Source organism: Phoenix dactylifera, chromosome 1, assembly GCF_051530095.1.
Source record: "Phoenix dactylifera cultivar Ajwa chromosome 1, Ajwa_hap1_PhDact_Kaust_v1.1, whole genome shotgun sequence".
NCBI lineage: Eukaryota > Viridiplantae > Streptophyta > Magnoliopsida > Arecales > Arecaceae > Phoenix > Phoenix dactylifera.
This window is the reverse complement of record NC_143190.1, coordinates 9,532,408-9,551,758: the sequence shown is the minus strand read 5'-3', so window position 1 is coordinate 9,551,758 and position 19,351 is coordinate 9,532,408. Positions and strand designations below refer to the sequence as shown.

Genomic DNA, 19,351 nt, shown 5'->3' with positions numbered 1-19,351 from the left:
AATGAAAAAGGATATTTGGTAAAAATTTTAAAAAGCTGTTTAGTTTTTTAGAAAGCTAAAAACAGCTTTTTGGAAGAAGCTCTATTTTGGAGCTTTTTGAAAAAGTTGTTTTGAACTTTGTCGGAAAGTTGTTTTTTGACTAAAATATCTATCATAAAATATAACAATTACATACTTTGTTTCTTTATAAACTTAAAAATCTGCTGGAGTCCTAATAAAGAATCCTAGCCATGGATCAGACTTTCTTTCGTCCAACAAAAGATATTCTTGTTTTCTATTTTTTTTATACATCTTTTGAATTACGTTTTAAGAAAAAAAATTTAATTTCTTTCTCTGTTCCTTCCGAAATCCATCCTCTTTTTTTTCATCGACATCACGGCCCACGCTGAGGTCCTCCTCGAGCATGGACCGTGAATAAGAGCATATGGACCGTGGCATCGCGATCCAGGCTCAAGCGGGGACCGCGACACCGCGGTCCTCCTTTGAGCATGGACCATGGCATCGCGATCCAGGCTCAAGCAGGGACCGCGATGAATGGTGGACCGCGGCAATATTTTTTATGATAATTTTGTCAGTACTTTCTCAATTTGTTTACCAAACACATATTAAAGTATCACAACATTTTAGAAATATAGTTACCAAATAGTAAATAGCTTTTTATAAAAGCTTCAGTTTAGAAAGCTCAACTGCTACTAGCTCTCCCAGGGCTTTATAAATCCAATTATCAATGGTTGTATAACTTATTGGAGGCATTGAAGCAGTTCAGATTCACTGCCATACACGGCAGGCTTTGATATTTGGAAATGGTTTACCAAAAAGCATCGACAATGACTCCAACTAAAAAGAGAGTAGCTATCAAGGAGGCACTTCCAAATCTCAAGTTTGCTGAGTATGGCAGGCAGGTCTGATGTGAAAACCTAGTTCTTGACTTTGTAGAGAGGACCTAAACCGCACTTTAGAGGCATAGCCTGGTGCTGAATTGCCTTGAAAGCAAAGGAAGGGCAGCTAAAAATTATTGCGTATAATACTGTGATTCTATACCTGCCAAAAGCCTTGCCAAGGCCAACTTGCCCGTGGAGCTGACATGTCAGGTTTAGGTTCTACTTCTACACATTTAAAACACCTATAATGCAGTGGGACCGGCAATATCTATCACTAACTTAAAAATTCCCCTTGGTGCTTCGCCCTGTAGCGACCAAAGATCTTTCCATCTTGATATCCACCAGATAAAACATGTGGGAGTAGCGAGGTATGGAATTCTGTTTCCTTCTTCTTCTTCTTCTTCTTCTTCTTCTTTTTTCTTTTTTGTTTTTACTGGGAAAACGACAATTTATAGTTCTAACATAAGTACATTCTACCAAATCAATAGAAAATAAAGAGTACAAAGGATAGAGAATATCTCCTATAGAAGTCCAGAGGAACTTCCTAAAGTGTCGGACGACGAAGGAAGCAACCCAGTCTACTGCTCAGTTCACCTTCCGAAAATATGTGCTACCTGAAGACCACCCATCTCCCGAACCAATCTATAAGACTCTCTGATGAGAAGGAAGCCATCACCATACCTATCTAAACTCGTATCCAGTCAATTACCACAGAAGAATCTTCCTCGAGATGCACCCGCTCGGCACCGAAAAACCTCCTTGCATATGACAACCCTTCGTATGCAGCCCAAAGCTCTGCCCCTATAACAGTGAGATCAGGCGTCCGCCGACCTCCGGCTGCTACCAACCTGCCAAGAGAATCTCTGATCACAAATCTAACACCCCCATATACAACATCTACCGACATGCTAGCGTCAAAGTTCACTTTGAGATGACCAAGGAGTGGAGGCACTCAAGAAACATAGGTGAACCTGGGCGCTGTGACAGCGGAAAGAGTACCCCATATGTTCCTGACCATCTCAGTAGAAAACAACGCAGTGGCTGCAGTAACCTCCTCCGCCTGCAATGTAGCTCTATCCACTACTATCCTTGGAGACGCCCTCCTGCCCTTGAATAGGCCAACATTCCTATCCAACCAAATATGATAAGCCATGTATGCTCTGGTAATCCATTCCTCCCAGAGTCTGGGACTCTGCATAGACACTCTCAACAGATGGATCAAGTCCTGAATAGACTCCACCGACTAGGGCAGGGGAACCCGTGATCTACTCCATATCTCCCTCACCCTGGGGCACTGCAAAAGAACATGATCAATGGTCTCCTCAATCTCCACACACACCTCGCAGCACTAGGTGACCCGTACTCCCCGCCGAGCTAGCATACTCCTGGTCGGTAAGCCATGCATGGGATTCTATTCATACGTGTGCCTTTGCATATGTGATGTGAATGACAAACAACGAAGCTCATTATCCAACCTTCAAAAACTTCTGTCCCAGGTGTTGCATCTACTCTCAAAACTTCCTTCTATTTTTGCTCCACCTTCAAGTTCTTATGAACCCTGCTTCCATGACGTAATCTTTCCTTCTCGTGCTACATACTATAATTTATTTGAGAACCACACACTTCGAGTTCTGATAACTTTAGAAATGATCTTACTCTAAGAAATAAAAAAACTTTAGGAATTATCAACTTCTGCATCTTTCATGCAATGAATAGATTTCATCAAGGTCCATCGAATCAGTACCGGGACCCATACAAGTCAACCCCCATTATGGTTCGGTACTAGCTCAGTATCATACCGAACCGATAGGAGTAAGGCATGCCAATCTGTGAACCGACACGTCTTTTTTTTTAAAGTTTTTCAAAGATTTAATTAGTAATCACTCTTTAAACTTTTTCAATGAATTTAATTTTATTTTAATATTTTTTTAATGTTCATGAACCGGCACGGCTTATTTTTTGAGTTTTCAAAAATATTTAATTGGTAATCACTCTTCGAACTTTTTCAATGAATTTAAGTCTACTTTGATGTTTATTTAATGTTTCTATGATTTCAGTTTAGCCTAAATAATGCATCTTATTGCTTTAAAATAATACAAATTATAAAATGAACAATATAAAAAATTCTCAAATCAAGTAGGGACGTAAAAATTTAAAAAAAAATACAATTAATTACATATATTTAAAGTCCAACATACATACCGATATCTAAAATCAGGTCGAATGACGATACCTCTCGTTTCTGATTTTACAGTTTTTTTAAATTTTTATTTATTAAAAAATTATTTTTTAATTCAAAAATATATTTTTAATTCTTAAAAATTATATATAATCCGAAAATTAAAAATTTTATGTCAGCGTGTAGATCGTCTATAGATCTATAATATATAAAAAAATCAAGTCCAAATCGAAAATTTTGGTATAATTAATTTTTGAGCTATTTTTTGAAGTCCAAAAAAAGAAGAGAATGGGGTAGGAAAGAGAAAACACACCTAATTTAGCCTTCTGATAGCCTGAACCACTGTTATTTTTTGAGTATTTGAAAAGAAGAAGCGGTCGAGGAAGCAAAATAGCTTTCAAAATGCTGCTCGGCCTTCTCAACAGACACCTAATACTTTAAAAAGCATTAGGTACAGTCTACGAAGTCAACCCAGTTTGAATCGGGTTGACTCGGTGCGAACCGGCCTATCAAGTGTAGTCTACAGAGTCAACCCGATTTAAATGGTGCAAACCAGCCGGTTCATACCAAGTTTACACCGAACTGACCAATTCTGACCGGTTCGAGCACTTATCGGCCGGTTTCGGTCAGTAAGGGACCGGTTTCAGCCGATTCTATATTGGTTCTGACTGGTACTATATAGGTTCCGGCCGATACAGAGCCGGAACCGAAAGTAATAGGCGAACCGACCCAATTTCGCACCAGGTCGGTTCAGCAGTCTTTCGATTTTATTGTTTCTGTCCATTAGTCATCCTATCACATTGCTTCAAAATGGATGGCATGGAAGTGCAAACCCGATTGTTCAGAATGAAGGATGAAGTAGCTATCTGAAAAAGACTTGTTAAGAGGATATATGAACGTTCCATCATACAGCACCTGGTAAAAATTCTGCATCAAGAGTTTCACTGTTGCTAACGAAAGCTAGCCAGACAAAAATTACAAGACAAACATATGAATGACCATTGGCCTTGAAAGCCAATGGAGTCTAGACGACCTTATCCTGTATCTCTATCCATAACCAGGAGTAGAGTGCTGTGCAACAGCAACTGGGCTTCCAAAAATGAAGCCAATAAACAAATTTGATTTCCATTAATGACAATACAATTCAATCGAAATTCAACAGGCATCAAGATTTCTGCACGGTGGAGCTTTTTGCTCCCCAAGCAAAGTTGTGTTCCCTCCAGCAGGTCCACTCCTCGTCCGATCTGGATTCTGTGTACCAACCTGAAAGAGCATTGCGATCACAAAAACAGAACTATAACCAGACTAGCAAAAGATTCGTTGCCCTCTCATTTTTAACCAACTTACCGGTGGTTTTTCTCCCTTTCTCAGCATCTCAACAATCTCTATCACTCGCTTGGGAGTGACATCTTCCTGAACAAACACAAGCAATTAGGAATCAGGAAAATATCACAGGAGAAATGAATTCTCCCTTAGTGACTACAGATAACTGTTAAATTAATCATCATTAGAGCTCGATGTTTAAGGGATCATTAGGGTCACATCATGGATTGTAAGACCCTTGCTTGATAATTAAAAAGTAAAAGCAAAAACTACATTAAAAGTAAGAAAATGACTCAAGTGCAGTCTAAATGAATACACAAAAAACCAACATATTTGATATAAAGAACACCCTTCAACAATGAACAGCCCACATATAACATATCCAGTAGACAAGTGTTTAATTGTCCAATACAGTCCTGTACCAACCATACAAGTCCAAAGGATATCTTAGTCTGACCAAGAAAGATCTGCACAGACATAGGTCTGAGGTGAAAAATCAAAAGACAAACAATATGCAGTCATTACATCATCATCATCACTTGATCCAGTATACAAAATTGCCTCCTTTCCTTCCTTTTGCTTCTTGAGTAAGAAATAAAATATTCTTTCTCGTCCTGTTGGCATATGGATATTGAGTTCCTCACTTTTGCAAAGAAACAGGTAAAGCCTAATATGCCCAACAAAGCATATTTAGCTCACCAAACATATCAACTTAATTCTCCTTCACCGTAGAAGATTGTAGACAAAAAGAAACCAAACTCTGTAGAAAAAGATTGCAATTTTTTTGTTTTAGCTAAACAAAACTCTAATATTTGTCTTTCTTTGTTCTGAAATGTTCAGAAAGCCAAGAACATTGTTAATTGTTTGTATTGGAGGCTTATATATGTTAAGAAATCCATTTTTAAACTCAAAAAAAGTTGGAAGACAATAAGAAGGCGTTCCAATTAACGGATGTGTAAATAAATATGAATTTTATATCTGGATTCGCACAGGAATTCCATGATCAGGATCTTATGATCCAACCTGATTTCAATCTAAGAATCCAAACCTGTGGATCTGGTCCAGATTGTTTAGGGATATTTTGATCCGGATTGCACAATCCAGATCATGGATCATAAGATTTTGACAACAGTGTGATGGCTTACTTGGAAAATAGCATAAAAGGCTAACTGGCACAGTTTCAAAACATTATACATCAACATTTATTTTATTGGTTTAGATCTTTCAGCATTGAAGAAATTTACTGCACAAACGCTAGATGTTCTGCGGCATCTCCAAGCTTCAATGCTATAGTCATGTCCCTTGAAATATCAAAAGAGAAGAAAAATGCTGAAATCTGAATTACCAATAATTCATTACCTCCTGCCCCATGATGTGGCATTAAGAAAGCATCTCTGAAGCTACTCTTTAACACAGCCCCTACCAAAAAGACAAAAAATCTTCTAGTTGATTATTCTTAAGCTTCATCCATCTTACACCACACTGGAAAATGTTCCATCTCTTGTGATCTTAAGCAAGAGTCCACACTGCACAAGCACACACACACACATGAACAGTTATAACAAAGACATCCTTCTTGCTGATGGCACTATAGTTGCATTTCATTTTTGATCTCTGAAAAGGTCGCACAAAGCTATTTACGAACTGTTTTCAACACTAAATAAAATTCTTATCCTTGCAAACTCCATAAAAAGAGGCAACCTCCAGCAGATGACCGAAAATAAAGCACTTTTTTTTCTGTAATAATATGCCTGTCCTAGATTTCCAAAAACCACATTACCATGAAGGCAAGGGGATCAGAGAAATCGAAGAAGTGTCATGCTGTACTTTTAAACAAATTTCAAAAAGTCTCTCTTATTTTTGTAATGATATTTGTATCAATTAGGAGGTAGGCACTCCATAAACAGAATACCAACCAACCACTGGAAAGTTCTCATTCCATTTCAAAACTTAAGAATCCAGAATTGCATTGAAAATGACTTCTGATAAAGTAGCTGAGCAGGTAGCATGGACAGTCTCCAATTTTGTCTTCGCTCAACACTCGCCTCACAACCTTTATACACAAGGGAAATAGTCCCTACCAATTCCAGCATCCACAATGACTTGTAAGGTGTAAGGGAACCGAGGAATGAAAACCTCCGAGCACCTTTAATAACACTATTTTGATCCAGAATAGTATTTTGATTGCTATCTAGCCTACGATCCCAAGAAGTATCCAAGATGAACCTAGTACAATTCAAAATAACTTAATTATAATTTAACACCCCCCCCCCCCCCTCTTCTCAGGTCATTTCTCTTTAGGATCAAATATTTTAATAAGCTTCACGTAATTTAGCAAAGCCCCTCCATCCAATTTGCCATACGAAATTGTTTCCTTGATATAAACTGATGAACAAAAATTTTGCACTTCAATTTTATATATATTACCAGGTCATGAAACTGATGAACCAGCACCTCTCTCCCCTAGCACGAAGTGCCCTCACCCGGCATGGGGGGCGCAGGCCCTGGCCCGGGGTCCACAAGTCCGCAGGCCCCCTTCTTCTTAGACGGGCTTCTTGCCCGCTTTAGTGGGCCTGGCCTGTAGCTGCTTTCCCGAGCCTGACCCAGCTCCACGGTTTCTATCTAATATAGTGGTTTCAGAGTGATAGTCAAACCAAAAATAGATTAAGCATTTAAGATTCTTTCTAAATGATAAATTAACTAGAATGCAAAAAAAATGGAAGAGGATTAATGTGAACTCACATAGTAATTGTATGTATATCCATCTGAACCTTTAGTATAGTCAGCCACAGCAATCATTGGAGCATTCACACAACATCCCTGTGGTAGATAATAACTGCTATAAGAATGCGTTGAATTGAGTGAGTACCAAAACTAAAAACAATAATTAATGAGATATGGTCCTTTCACTTTCAAGTTTGCATTTCTCATGAATGAACCAAATTGACCAATTGCCATCCAACAGGTTTTATGGTGCAAGTTACATGTGAAAGAACTCCACCACAACCATAACAAATTGCAATCAAGCATCATTAAATCTATTCATATAAACATCAACAAGTTCATAATAAAAATTAAATTGACAACACTGCTGGCTGAGAAAACACATACCATGCACTCTATCTCCCCAACAGAAAACATGCCATCGTTTGTCACTTCTGCAAATAAAATGCAGCTAATTAGTTTACAGATGCATAAGCTTCAATACGCAAACTTCAAGCTATACCTGCCCTTCCCATACAACAAAATAACATTGTGCATGCACAATGAGGGGCAGAAGTGTGGGGTCCATGAAAATACACACCATTGCGCTTTACTTCCAGGTGTTTTAGCAAGGCCTCTTCAACATCACGTGATCCGTGTATCATACAAGGTGTTGTTCCACAAACCAAAAGGTGATATTTACCAACCTGCACAACATCAACAAGTTACTAAGGCGTAGGTCATGCATCTAAATACTAAATATTTGCATGACTGCATCTTTATGCATGGAAGTGTTATTATATACTGACAGCAATATTGGACAACTATGAAGCAGAAGAAAACATTAAATTGACATATTCACCTTAGTCCTATTGAACATTGAATAAAATGTGGCAACTTCATATACACGGATAGGAGCAACTTCAATGATCTTAGCTACCTGAAACACCAGAACATGAGATTAATAAATGCAAAACTTTTGATAAAGGATTATCAGCGCCTAACAACAGAAGAGAGAAATGAAAAAAAAGAACAAAAGTCAGATTTTGCATAGTTGTTTTAGCTGATTGGCAATAGTCAAGCTTCCAGCCATGTGAAACATAAATATAACAGAGGTTCAGCAAAACTATCACTGCATACAAGCACCACCACTACTGTTGCTCTAATTAGATGACGTTCTCACTAAAAAATGTGTCTATTGAAATTTGGAATATTCTGCCTAGGTTGTTGCACTGATGCTGATGCATCATTCCCATTCCAACACAAGCTTAAACAACTGACGTCATCCCACTCCCCCTGCCCCAAAAAAGAGTTTAAGGAACAGGAAAACAAAAAAAAAGAAGAAAATCCCCTTTTCCAATCAGGCATCTACTATCACCATCATATTTTATACAAAACAATCTTAATCAAGAAGGGTTGTGTTTTTGACTTCCTTGATTGTCTGAGTATTATATCATATTATTAGTTTTAGCGGCCTTATCAGCTTCTTCTCACCACATCTGATGTGAGTAATTACAGATTACTTATCTTCTTGGTAATGGCATCAAAAATCATTTAGTTTTAGTGGTATGAGTGCTTCAATTCACTCTGCAGAAGCCGTTTCCCATTTCAATGTACATGGAAAAAAAATATAAAGGGCGCAGAGGAAGAGATAACAAAATCGACTAAATTATAGAATGGAAGAAACGAATGCCCCCTGACCTCCCTTCCATGCACCACAATAAACCTATAAATGCATGTTGATAATAAAGATAATCTTCTAGTACTTTGCCAAGTCTATTGCATCAGATGATTCATTCTAAATGAGTCCAGATAACTGTAACATGATAAATACCTAGAGAATAAACAGATCTTCCATTCAAAGATGACATATATTGCATCTAAGTAACTTCATCGGCCAGGAAAAAAAAACATAATTAACCATCTATCTTAAACATACTGCATTCATTGAAGCAACTGGTAACCATCCACCATGCTGTTGCTGTCCAAGATCCAGTAGTGGGATAACAGCAGATTGCTTGTAGTTGGAAGGGTAGTGGGATAGTATCTCCTTGACCTGAAGATATGCATGCAGATGATCATTAACTTTCTGCCCATCTACATAAAGAGGCAACACAAAAATGGAATAGGGAAATCACAGTCATAGAGCCCTATACTAGTCAATGAACTAAAAATTACTGAATCAGTTATGCAACTGTCCAGACAACGGTAATGTAAGAAGACTTCAAGGCTATTTTTATGTATTTGAGGTATTGGTTGTCGTTGTAAAGAGTAAATGAGAAGTCTCCAATCTGCTGTCCAACTAATGTAACAACTCCTGTTATTTTACGATGTGGCATTGCTGGAAATAGTACAGACATAAAGCTTCCAATTTGCCATTGAATCAACAGTGATGTAACATGAGAATGGAGAGTTGATCTTTTGAACAGCATTTCAACAGTATACTTCAGCATATAGCATTCTGTTTGCTTGATTTCACAATATTTATGAAGGATGGCATACGATCTATCTTTTTTGTTTTCCCCCCCTGAGATTCTAAATATGATGAAGGATGATGAGATTGAGATTTTTAAATGACTCTTAACAGTCGAAATGTTCCTTTCAAAGGTAGCAGCATATTGACTATAACTTTATTGATGAAAATTAGGGCAGCATAACAAGGATGGAGATCCAGACTTACAAAAACAAATCAAAAAAATCTTCTAATGAAGTAGGCAAAGGGGCAATAGTTGCAAGTTGCAACACTACAACTCAACATGAGAGACGAATGCACCACACACAAATGAAAATGTGGTTACATTATAGTGAATCCAGAAACCAAATACCACTGCAACCCACCCTAAAGAAACAATAAAGGCCAGAAGTGGCCCAAATACTGCAACCTCATGTTAGCCATGAAGTGTTTCCTCAATGCAGCTCCAATGTCATCTTCTCTAGATATTACATGAAGTTCAAAGTTCTCTTGTTCCCTTCTAGCTAAGTCTTAACAATAAGAGAACTTCACAGCATTATTTGTGAATACATTCTGTCAAGAGCTCCTTGTGTTGGACACATTTTACATTCATTGCATTCTCAAGTATAGTTTACCTCATAGTGTGATATTCTTAACATGCTGGTTTGCACCTTATTTGAACATGATTTTGTATGTTGGGCGCCATAATGAGATATTGTCTGCATGAACCTTCTATCTTTTTATAAGGATACAAGAACTTACAATTATGTACAAGAGATTTGTGAGAATTTTATAACTTGCTTATCAGTGATAAGTCTCTAATTATTGCTCCAATCATTGGATGTCATCATGCTCATATTGTCACCGGGCTTCATTCTTGAAGCATAACCAATATAGGTAATCTAAGCAATATGTCAAAAAATGAGGGCATTCAACAGATTCAGGGTGAGTTTGGACCCTCGGGGATACATTATATGGTCTTAGAGGTTTGAGCCCATCTTGTCCAGGAAGTGAATAGTGTCATTTTACAAAACTTCTACTGCATGATAAATTTAGCAAGTTTTGACCCCTTAAATATTGTTAGTCTTTGTTAGCTTTGATGTCACTCTCCGTTGTACCACTTATTTTTCTTTTCTTTAAGAAATTAATGGAGCTTTGTGCTCTCCTCCCCATCACTGACCTACTGACCATTCAAAGCTGGTAAATGAGTCAGTCATTTTCCAAAACTTCTACTTCAAGATCAATTTGGCAAGTTTTAACCCCTTAAATAATGTTACTCTCAGTTTGGGGATCACTCGCTCCTATACCACCTCCTTTTCTTTTCTTTTAGAAATTAATGGAGCTTGATGCTCTCCTCTCCATCACTAACTAGTGACGTTCAAAAGCTGATGCATGATTTCGTCTAGCATTTCCAACCACATTTGTCACCCTTTGACTCCCTAAACTATCAACATTACTTTAACCACTTCTACTTTGCACCTTCTATTCCACTTTTCCCCCATTCTTCTTTCTTCCTACTCTTCTTTTTCACTAAATTTTCCTCTCTTTGCATATTTGTTCTCAGATTTGATTGTGCATTGGAGTCGCCAACATCTTGGCTTGGCTTTGGCGGTTCCCAAGAAGGGTCACGCTTAAAGAACTATCGCCAACACAGTTTACAGTCGCATTGGAACAAACATAAATCACAATAAGATTCATCTAACCAAAACCTTAGATTTCAAAAGTAGGTCCCCAGTTTTTTTCCCCCTCTTTAGATATGAGTTCCAACCACCCAATAGGTGCCCATTCATGTTGTAAAGGTAGAAACGAGATTTAGGCATTAATCAATGGTCCAGATCAATTTATGTTTGTTTTATTTAGTACTCAGATCTCAAATAAATCCAGGAAACACATCAAATGTCCAAAATTCTCACAATTAGTGTAAGGGAATAAAAACAAAAATTAACAAATAAAAACGAAACCACATACCCTTTCCATATTGGCTTTCGTGAATTCATGTCAGAAATGTTATCCGGAGAATCAATGTGCTGAGAAATGATAAAAATAAACACAAAAAGTTCAACACAAAAAAAAAAAAAAAAAACCCACAAAAGTTGGTAACTTCAAGCCAAATCTGATAATATCAACAATGAGGGAGCCAAAATCTATCAAGAACTCACGTGGTTCAAGGCGGTCAAGAAGGATCTGGAGGCGAAGGAGGGGAGACGACCTGGAATAGAATCCAGTGAGAGAGAAGTCGCACAGAACAACGAATAGACTGAAATCGAAGCATATAGTTGGATTGCAAGGGGAACGGAGGAGAAAACCCTACCGGAGGAGCGTGCAGAGCTCGCCGAATCTTGAGGAGGCGCTGGGCCGCGAGGCGGGCCGCCGGCGAGAACATCGTGGAAGATGGCCAGGAGAGGGTGACGGAGGGAGGAGTGATCCGAGAAATATAAATCTTCGGGTCGAGATACCACAAAAAATACCAATTATAAGTCGCCACGTCGCAGAAATTTTACAAAACTACATGTGGGGCCCGCGTATATGTTCCAGCTCCTTTCCCATTAATACCCCACGCGTTCATTTCGAACCCAGGCTCGCTCTCCGCTCCTCCGCCGGGGACTTGAGAGGGCTTCTTCTCTCGCCATCTGATTCGATTCTTCTTGAAGGTAAGAGACTCTAATAGCTTCGGCGCTTTTCCCAGATTGCTAGAGGAGAGAAATCCGGCAATAGAAAGAACCCTTCCAATCTTGTATATGGGAAACCCTTAAAACCCTAATAAAACTTCCTCCTTTGTTTCGTCCAATCTTTTATATTGGACGGAGTCACGGAGGGACGTTTTGATTTCTATTTTGATGCTAAAAAAATGATTTTTCTTGAAAAAAGTAGACGGCGGAGAGCTGGGTTTTTGTGATTTTTCTTAAGAATTAATGGAATGAGAGAATTGCTCTTTGTTCTTCTATAATGGCTTATTGTGTCTGTTTGCTATGAAATGGTTGTGAGGTTTTGATACTCAGTATTATATTAAGAAAACAAATGAACCGTTCCTTTTTGAATCTTAATTTGCCGTATATTTCGTGGCATCTTGCTATTGTTTTGGATATTATTGTGGTAGCATCAAATTTTCGCTTCTTCTAATTGTAAGATTGTGCATGTTGCTGATAATGAGGTTGTAAAATCTATTACTAGATGAAAGGAAATTACTAATTCTACTTTTTCCCGTTTTGGCTACTTTTTATATGTTCAGTTTTAAGTATTGCAAAATTAATTTTTTTATGTGAATATTGCTGTTATCTGGTTGGTGTAAAAACAAAATTAAATTTTTTTGTGTCACCCTTGGTGTTTTGGATGCCTGAAGCGATAAAAAATAGAGCTACAGGGTACAATATTTTGTTTTCTTTCTTCCTTCGTTGTTATAAATATCTCATCATGGTAAGTAATCCTGTGATTAATTTCTAATAACATCTAGAACATGCCTAATCCAATTGTAGCTAAAACTAAGCAAAATTTTAGTGCTTGTTGTTTGACTCATGGGACATGTTGTTGAATCTGAGGGTTGAATTCAAATCTCCAGGTACAGGGCAGGGATATTATAATTTTGTAGGATTTCAGGTGATTGTGGGGCACATGTTTCTTAGGTTTTGTGCTTGAGCCCTAGTTAATTATGCTCATTATGAAAGAGTGACCTCCGATCAAGCCGGCTGGAAATCAATAACCCGTCCAATAATATTAGATATAATATAAAGCTTGCATTAATTTATAAAGGCATAACCTTTTTAAAAAGGTATGATTTGTAGCGTAAGGGTGTTAAGGTGATTAAATAAGTTAGCATATTACTGCTATCCAATATGGAATACCTATAGTATTCGATAGGATGATATGATTATATGGCCTTGGTATACGAAGCCGTTATATAGGATATGATTAAGATCCCTAGATAATTAGGGTATCATGATAAGATGAGTACAAGATATTACAAGTATGCATGCACATTTTTTATGGGGTGGATTAGGAGTGTTTAGGTATGAACTTGATTATGCATAAGGTTGCATTTCCAAAAAAAAATATTATGCATAGGGTTAGCATCTCATACTTGAACCTTTAACCACTTGTGGTATTTATAGAACAATATTTTTGGGGTTAATACAAAATTGTAGGATGTTATATTTGAGGTTCGGGCTTGAACTTTCAATCCTAAAAGTGGTCACCTCTAATATTTAGGACATTCACATGGCTAACATGCGATACTCATATGTTGAGAAGACCTGACATGGGTTTAGGCTCATACTCGGAAGAAAAAGAAAAAAAAAACTTAATTGGGAACAATTCATGATCAGTATGTATGATAACATAAGCCAGGTTGTGTTTGATTGAATCATTTGGTGAGCCCTTAACCCAATAAAAATTAAATAAACTCACATCAGACCTAGGATCATGCTTGAACCTGACTCTTCTGAGTTTAGGTCAATTAATTAAAAATCAAATATGAGTAATATTTGGGTTTTTTCAGATTAATCCATGAAATCTTTCATATTTGCAGGCTAAGTCCTGTCTTTTTCATATTTTTGTAAAAATCCTTATAAAGTTTTTTTAAACAATAGTCCTTCCACTAATTTTCATTAACTGAATCCTACTTAATAGTGATCGAGTTTGTGAAAGGATAAAAATGCCCTTGGCTTAACAGCGAAAGAGGCTTGGGACTCGGCCTCTGCTCGCTCACTTCATCCTCTTCTTTTCTTCACCTTCTTCTCGCTTAAGAACTGATCATTTGGGGACGAACAGTGGAGGGGCACATGTTAAAGGGTTGGTTAAGAGAGAGAGTGAGAGACAAATTGTCCAGAAAATTAGCGCCAATAGGAGGATATAAGCTAAATATTCCAATACCATCTAGTTAACCTTAGGGATGTATAAGAAATAAGTTATAAGATTTCAGGGATCAAAAATACAAATACAGAGAAGATATGGATTAATACTCAAATATAAAATATTAGGCTCTCACCTTGAACCTTGTCTATTGGAATTTGAGTCCATCATAATTCCCATTATGAATTTATCATGGTCAGGAGTTGTTTCAGGAAACTGTCTGATCAGCCATTTTGAGTGAAGTTTTGAGTTATTTTAACCAAAATCCTATCTGCTCAACTTGGGACCTATCTATGGATTTGACCCCACTTCTTCTTGAACCGGGTTAAATCCAGCCATAAAGTCAACTCAAATATGTTCGGGATTGGGATTTGCATAAAAATCCACCTGATTATCCATGAGTTCATATTAAAGCCTTGCTGGTATGAGTTTAGGTTGGCCAAAACAGTAGTGGCTTCTTATACCTGATTTAGTCATCTGAAATCGAGGTTTTTATATGAAACCTTGTGTTACCTAGGCACCCATGTTCGGCCCCAAAAATCCTTGTTGGACATGTATCTGAGTTAGATACGTATCAGACAGTTGTATACATATAAAGTTCTGTGGTTGCCACTTTTGAAGATTGGTGGCGAGTTGAACTCTTCCAACAATGAGTTTGACTTTCCATTTTCATGTTAGAAGTGACTATTTTTCCTTTTCAATATAATAACTTTGAAATTACTATTTTTCTTATATTCTTAAATTAATTAGGAGGTTTGAATGAGAAATATTATATTGAAAGGTATTAACAAACAATATCTTTTTAATATTTTCTTTTAATATTTAAACAAAGAATAATAAATATGTGTATATATGTAATAATTTGGTTAAAATTATAATCTATCTTGCATATAATTGTAGCTCTTTTTCCCTGCTTGCCAAATCAGACACTTGGATATGCATCCAAATCTGATTCTCGTATCTATGGTAATGCAACACTGGTGAAACCATCTCATTCAATTAGTGGCCAAGCTTGATTTAGATCTTAATCAGGTTCAGGTGTGGTCTCAAGTCAAGTTTGAATAATATCTGATCACATGACCAACTTGGATCTGCTTTAGTTCAATTTCAGGCTTTGAACCATCTTTAACTTGGCGAGATCATGTTCCATCATTTTCCAAAATTTACAAGATTGCCATTGGCAGTTATCTTCAACCTCCAGTTGATTCTTCCTCGAGCTTTTCTTCTTTTTATTTTATTAGAGCCAGATGCCTAGACTGGAACAAAGAGCCAGGGTGAATTATTGTCATGTTTGAACCAGTATATGGCTGTGTCTGTTTTAAGCATGAGTTTGATTTTATGGGATCAAATATATGGGGCCTCATTAGAAATCGCATTATTTCAAATTTTCAATCTTGAAACCTGCTAGCCGGATCATATCTTAGATGAAACAATGAATTTACCTGAAACAGCTTGTCCTTGAATCATGAGGCTCCTTTCTTGGAACCTCTATGATAGAATGGATTTGTAAGAGAAAGGTCTCTTGAAACAAAGGTTGCATGCAACCTATGAAAAATGATGGGGTACCCCCATCTTATTTCTCTGCAGTGAGAGGGAAAAATTTGATTGAGCATAGGACTGTGGAGATATGCTGGCTGTGGAAGCAAGGGATATGACTAGGAACCTGCAGATTCCAGGCTCGATCAGAAGCATAGAAGTCTTCCTCTTTTTAGATTCAAACTTAGCGGCACCTCAAGGTCGCAGTCAAGATTTCTCCTTGAGACCTGAAATCAGCAGCACATTGATGTCAAAATTATATCTCTTTCGGCTTCACATGTCCCAGCAAACTCAACCATTGTAGCATCTGAGCATTGAACAAGGCAGCACTCCAACTTCAAGCTTAGGATCCTTGCGATGGAAGTGTTACAGCCTAGAGGAAAGTTTGATGAATCTCCCAAGCAAGGAATACTGAATCGGCCCGTATCGGCCGGTTCAGCCTATGCCGAACCGGTCCGGTCTCTGACGGGTTCGGTTCGGTGGTGGAAAACAGTTTTGGCCCCTATGGAGCCGAAACCAAGTGGTACTGGTCCGGAACTGACTGGTACTCGAGGCATACCGGACGGAACCGACTAGGAATTGGTGCGAACTGCACCGGTTCTTTTTTTTTTTTTTTGCCACAGTGCATCCGCGTTGTGGTCTGATTTGACCAAAGTGCGGACACGCTGTGGTCAAATCAGCCACAACGTGGACGCGCTGTGGCAAACCAAGATACTGGTTTAGTACCGGTTTGATTCAGTCCGAGTCGGTCCAGTAGCCGACCGGTACCGGTTCGGCATACCTTGCTCCCAAGACGCCAAGCGCTTCGGGTGCTCTTTCTGATTGCAAGATCAGTCTCTGGATGTTGAGGAAAAGCAGATGCTTACACCATGAGGGAACCTCAGAGAAGATCCAACACTTAAAGGAATCGAGGAAGAAGTCTCTCTTGATCATAGCAGCAACTGGGCGTCGAGCAAGGTAACACTCCAACATCGATGGAGAAGAAAGATCTCTCCCTCTCCTTGTTCATGGCAGCCTCTCTTTGTTTATAGTAGAACATAACATGTTGGGACACTGCATTGAAGTTTCAGACTTGATGATCCCACATAATGAGTTGGTTCTTACAAGGAGAATATTCACCTCATGTGTGGTGTCTCAAGAATGAAGTGAGTTGGCTTGAAAAAGGTCACATTTCTATGTGGACATCCTAAGATTGCACGTGCTATCTACTGGAGAGTTGCAAGATTAGTGGATTCTGGGTGTTCATGCAACCTCGAATCTCCTTAGATAACGTGATCACATTAGCAGAATCCAGATCCCTTTGAAAAGGTCCTCTTATTCTCTCCTTTTGTAGGGGGACTGAAGACTGGATTGGTGACGTGAGTCTCATGAACCCATGAAGAGGTGACATTTGATTTGTGGATAATTATACTGATTTTGAATCCGGTGGAGCTGGCCTTTTCTAATGAAAAGAGAGTGGGAACATGCAGGATTCTCTATCTTAATTTCTAATTAAAGAAGGAAACATGTGACTCCAACTAAGCCTGTTCCCATAAGGCACAAATAATCTCCTATTATAGAATCACATTCAGATTTGGTGTAGGCTCTCCTTATGTGACAGAACATTGGACGCCCGGTTGTTCATATGCTTACAAACCTTGGTCACCCTCTTCCATTGTGTTACCCCACATTCATGCTCATGATTGGGTCTTATCTGATTGAGTCTAACATTCCATGCATGGCTTGGCTTTAACTTTGAAAATGGATCAAATTTGAGTCAAACTCCGATAATGATCTCTAGAAGAGTTCATTAGTGAAAATGCATCACCAGCACTTGCCCTACGTATTTATTTTAAATTTTAGTTATCTGTGATTGTGTATTACAGACCAGAAACATGACTTACTTACCCTTCCTGTCATTTTATAGCCTGCTAATTTTGAAAATACCCTAGACCATCCCTCTAGGAAAACCAAATGGAATGATGAGTTAAAAATTCTAAAATGTATTATCACATTCCTTTGTTGACTGGATCTTCTGAAGTTCGGTATAACCCCAGTACATTCATCATTCTTCAAGATTGTCTATCTTGAAAAATCTTTTTTTTCTTTCTTTTTTAAATTCATTGATCTATTTTTGTGTATCTGGCAGTTGTCTTAATTCAGATCATCCAGAGCGCCATGGGAACTGAAGACTCTAAAGACCTACTGAAAAACATGGATTGGAAAACAGTGGGTGGTGCTGTCCCTGGTCAACCAAGTGTGTCGGTCACAAAAAAGCGGCTTCCGAAGAAAATAAGACAAGTCCCTGACTACTATTTTCTTCCTCGGCGATCATTACCCTCTGCTATTGCCGTCTATGGCGCTCTCTGTGCAGCTGGAGTTGGTGCTGGGATGCTAGTGGAGGTTTGGATAAACAAAAAGATTAAAGGTGCAATCTTATTGCTTTTAAGCTCCAATAAATATTTAATTATTCATATTAGGTGAAGCAACTCATCTCGAATGGCCTGCACAGGCATCATCAGCCACTGGTTGTGAGCCATTAGTTCATATGGTAAACCCTTCTGTCTATGGTATGCCGTACTGGTCCAAATTAGACAATAAAGGGCATACCGTACCGTCCCAATTCGGTACCAGTACTCGGTACAGATGGCGTATCGAGCCAAAAACTCTTCATATCATACCGTACTAACATTGTGCTAGTGTGGCACCGGTATGAGGTCCAGTACTGAGACGGCGAACTTTGATTCTGTCGATGGACCAGTTGGAAATGTATTGAATATATGCTTAATCACCATAATTAGACTTCTGGCTTACTCCCAATTGGTATATTAGTGTTTGGTGGTTGTCCATGGATAGGTTGCCTGCAGATGGTGGTGGGAGAGTGGAAGTTTATGGGTTACCATGAAAGATTATTGTTCTAGTCACTTACCTCTATCAGCATGTTTGTTGATGCATGTGGCATTTATAAGAAAAAAGCATATTGACAGATAGCTAAGTAGGCAGAGATATCTCTCAGTTTCAGATCGTTTTTTGTCCTGGTATTTTTGCATATTTTGAGGCAAACTATATTGAAATGCAGAGGATGGCGGCGTTGTCTGGGAGATGAACTGAAAGGGCTGAGCATATTTACGGGTGACAGTAGGAGGTGCTCTAAAGTTTTCTAGCATACTCAGACGCAAAGATGCTTTATTAGCTTGAAATGGATTATCTCTAACTGTATACTGTAATGATGGCCAAGATGTTTCCATTTATTTCGTTCCACAGGCATTATGCGGTGTAATGTTTCTTTTTTATCCCTAGTTTTTTAAGTCTTCACTGGATTCTTCATTCCTGGAAATCAAGTAATTTATTACAGTTATACATGTTGCCTCAGCAATTTTGACACTGATTTGGAAGCTTGTGACTTTAAGGTATGGATATAAACGACACATGTTTAGCATTCTGGAAACAGTG

At 38.2% G+C, this 19,351-nt stretch overlaps 1 protein-coding gene and 1 pseudogene across 2 annotated transcripts; one reads left to right on the top strand and one right to left on the bottom strand.

The window, feature by feature from the left end:
• Nucleotides 1-3,825: 3,825 nt before the first annotated feature.
• On the bottom strand, nt 3,826-12,046 carry LOC103706009 (NADH dehydrogenase [ubiquinone] flavoprotein 2, mitochondrial-like; annotated as a pseudogene). Its single transcript, XR_015977395.1, has 9 exons — nt 11,698-12,046; nt 11,507-11,565; nt 9,026-9,142; nt 7,949-8,026; nt 7,688-7,793; nt 7,495-7,541; nt 7,126-7,203; nt 4,408-4,473; nt 3,826-4,323 (listed from the first exon to the last, which is right to left on the bottom strand). The product of XR_015977395.1 is annotated as an NADH dehydrogenase [ubiquinone] flavoprotein 2, mitochondrial-like (transcript).
• Nucleotides 12,040-19,256, top strand: LOC103705986 (uncharacterized). The gene is made up of 3 exons (XM_008789914.5): nt 12,040-12,189; nt 18,048-18,326; nt 18,978-19,256. The coding sequence occupies exons 1-3, from the start codon at nt 12,048-12,050 to the stop codon at nt 19,007-19,009; spliced, it is 453 nt and encodes a 150-aa protein (XP_008788136.2). The 5' UTR covers nt 12,040-12,047; the 3' UTR covers nt 19,010-19,256.
• Nucleotides 19,257-19,351: the final 95 nt, after the last annotated feature.

Bases quoted from the DNA above. Each gene is read 5' to 3' on its own strand.
- LOC103705986 (XM_008789914.5), top strand. From the start codon at position 12,048: ATGTGGGGCCCGCGTATATGTTCCAGCTCCTTTCCCATTAATACCCCA. The intron at 12,190-18,047 runs GTAAGAGACTCT...TGTATCTGGCAG, and splicing joins TGATTCGATTCTTCTTGAAG to TTGTCTTAATTCAGATCATC. The intron at 18,327-18,977 runs GTGCAATCTTAT...ATTGAAATGCAG, and splicing joins GATAAACAAAAAGATTAAAG to AGGATGGCGGCGTTGTCTGG.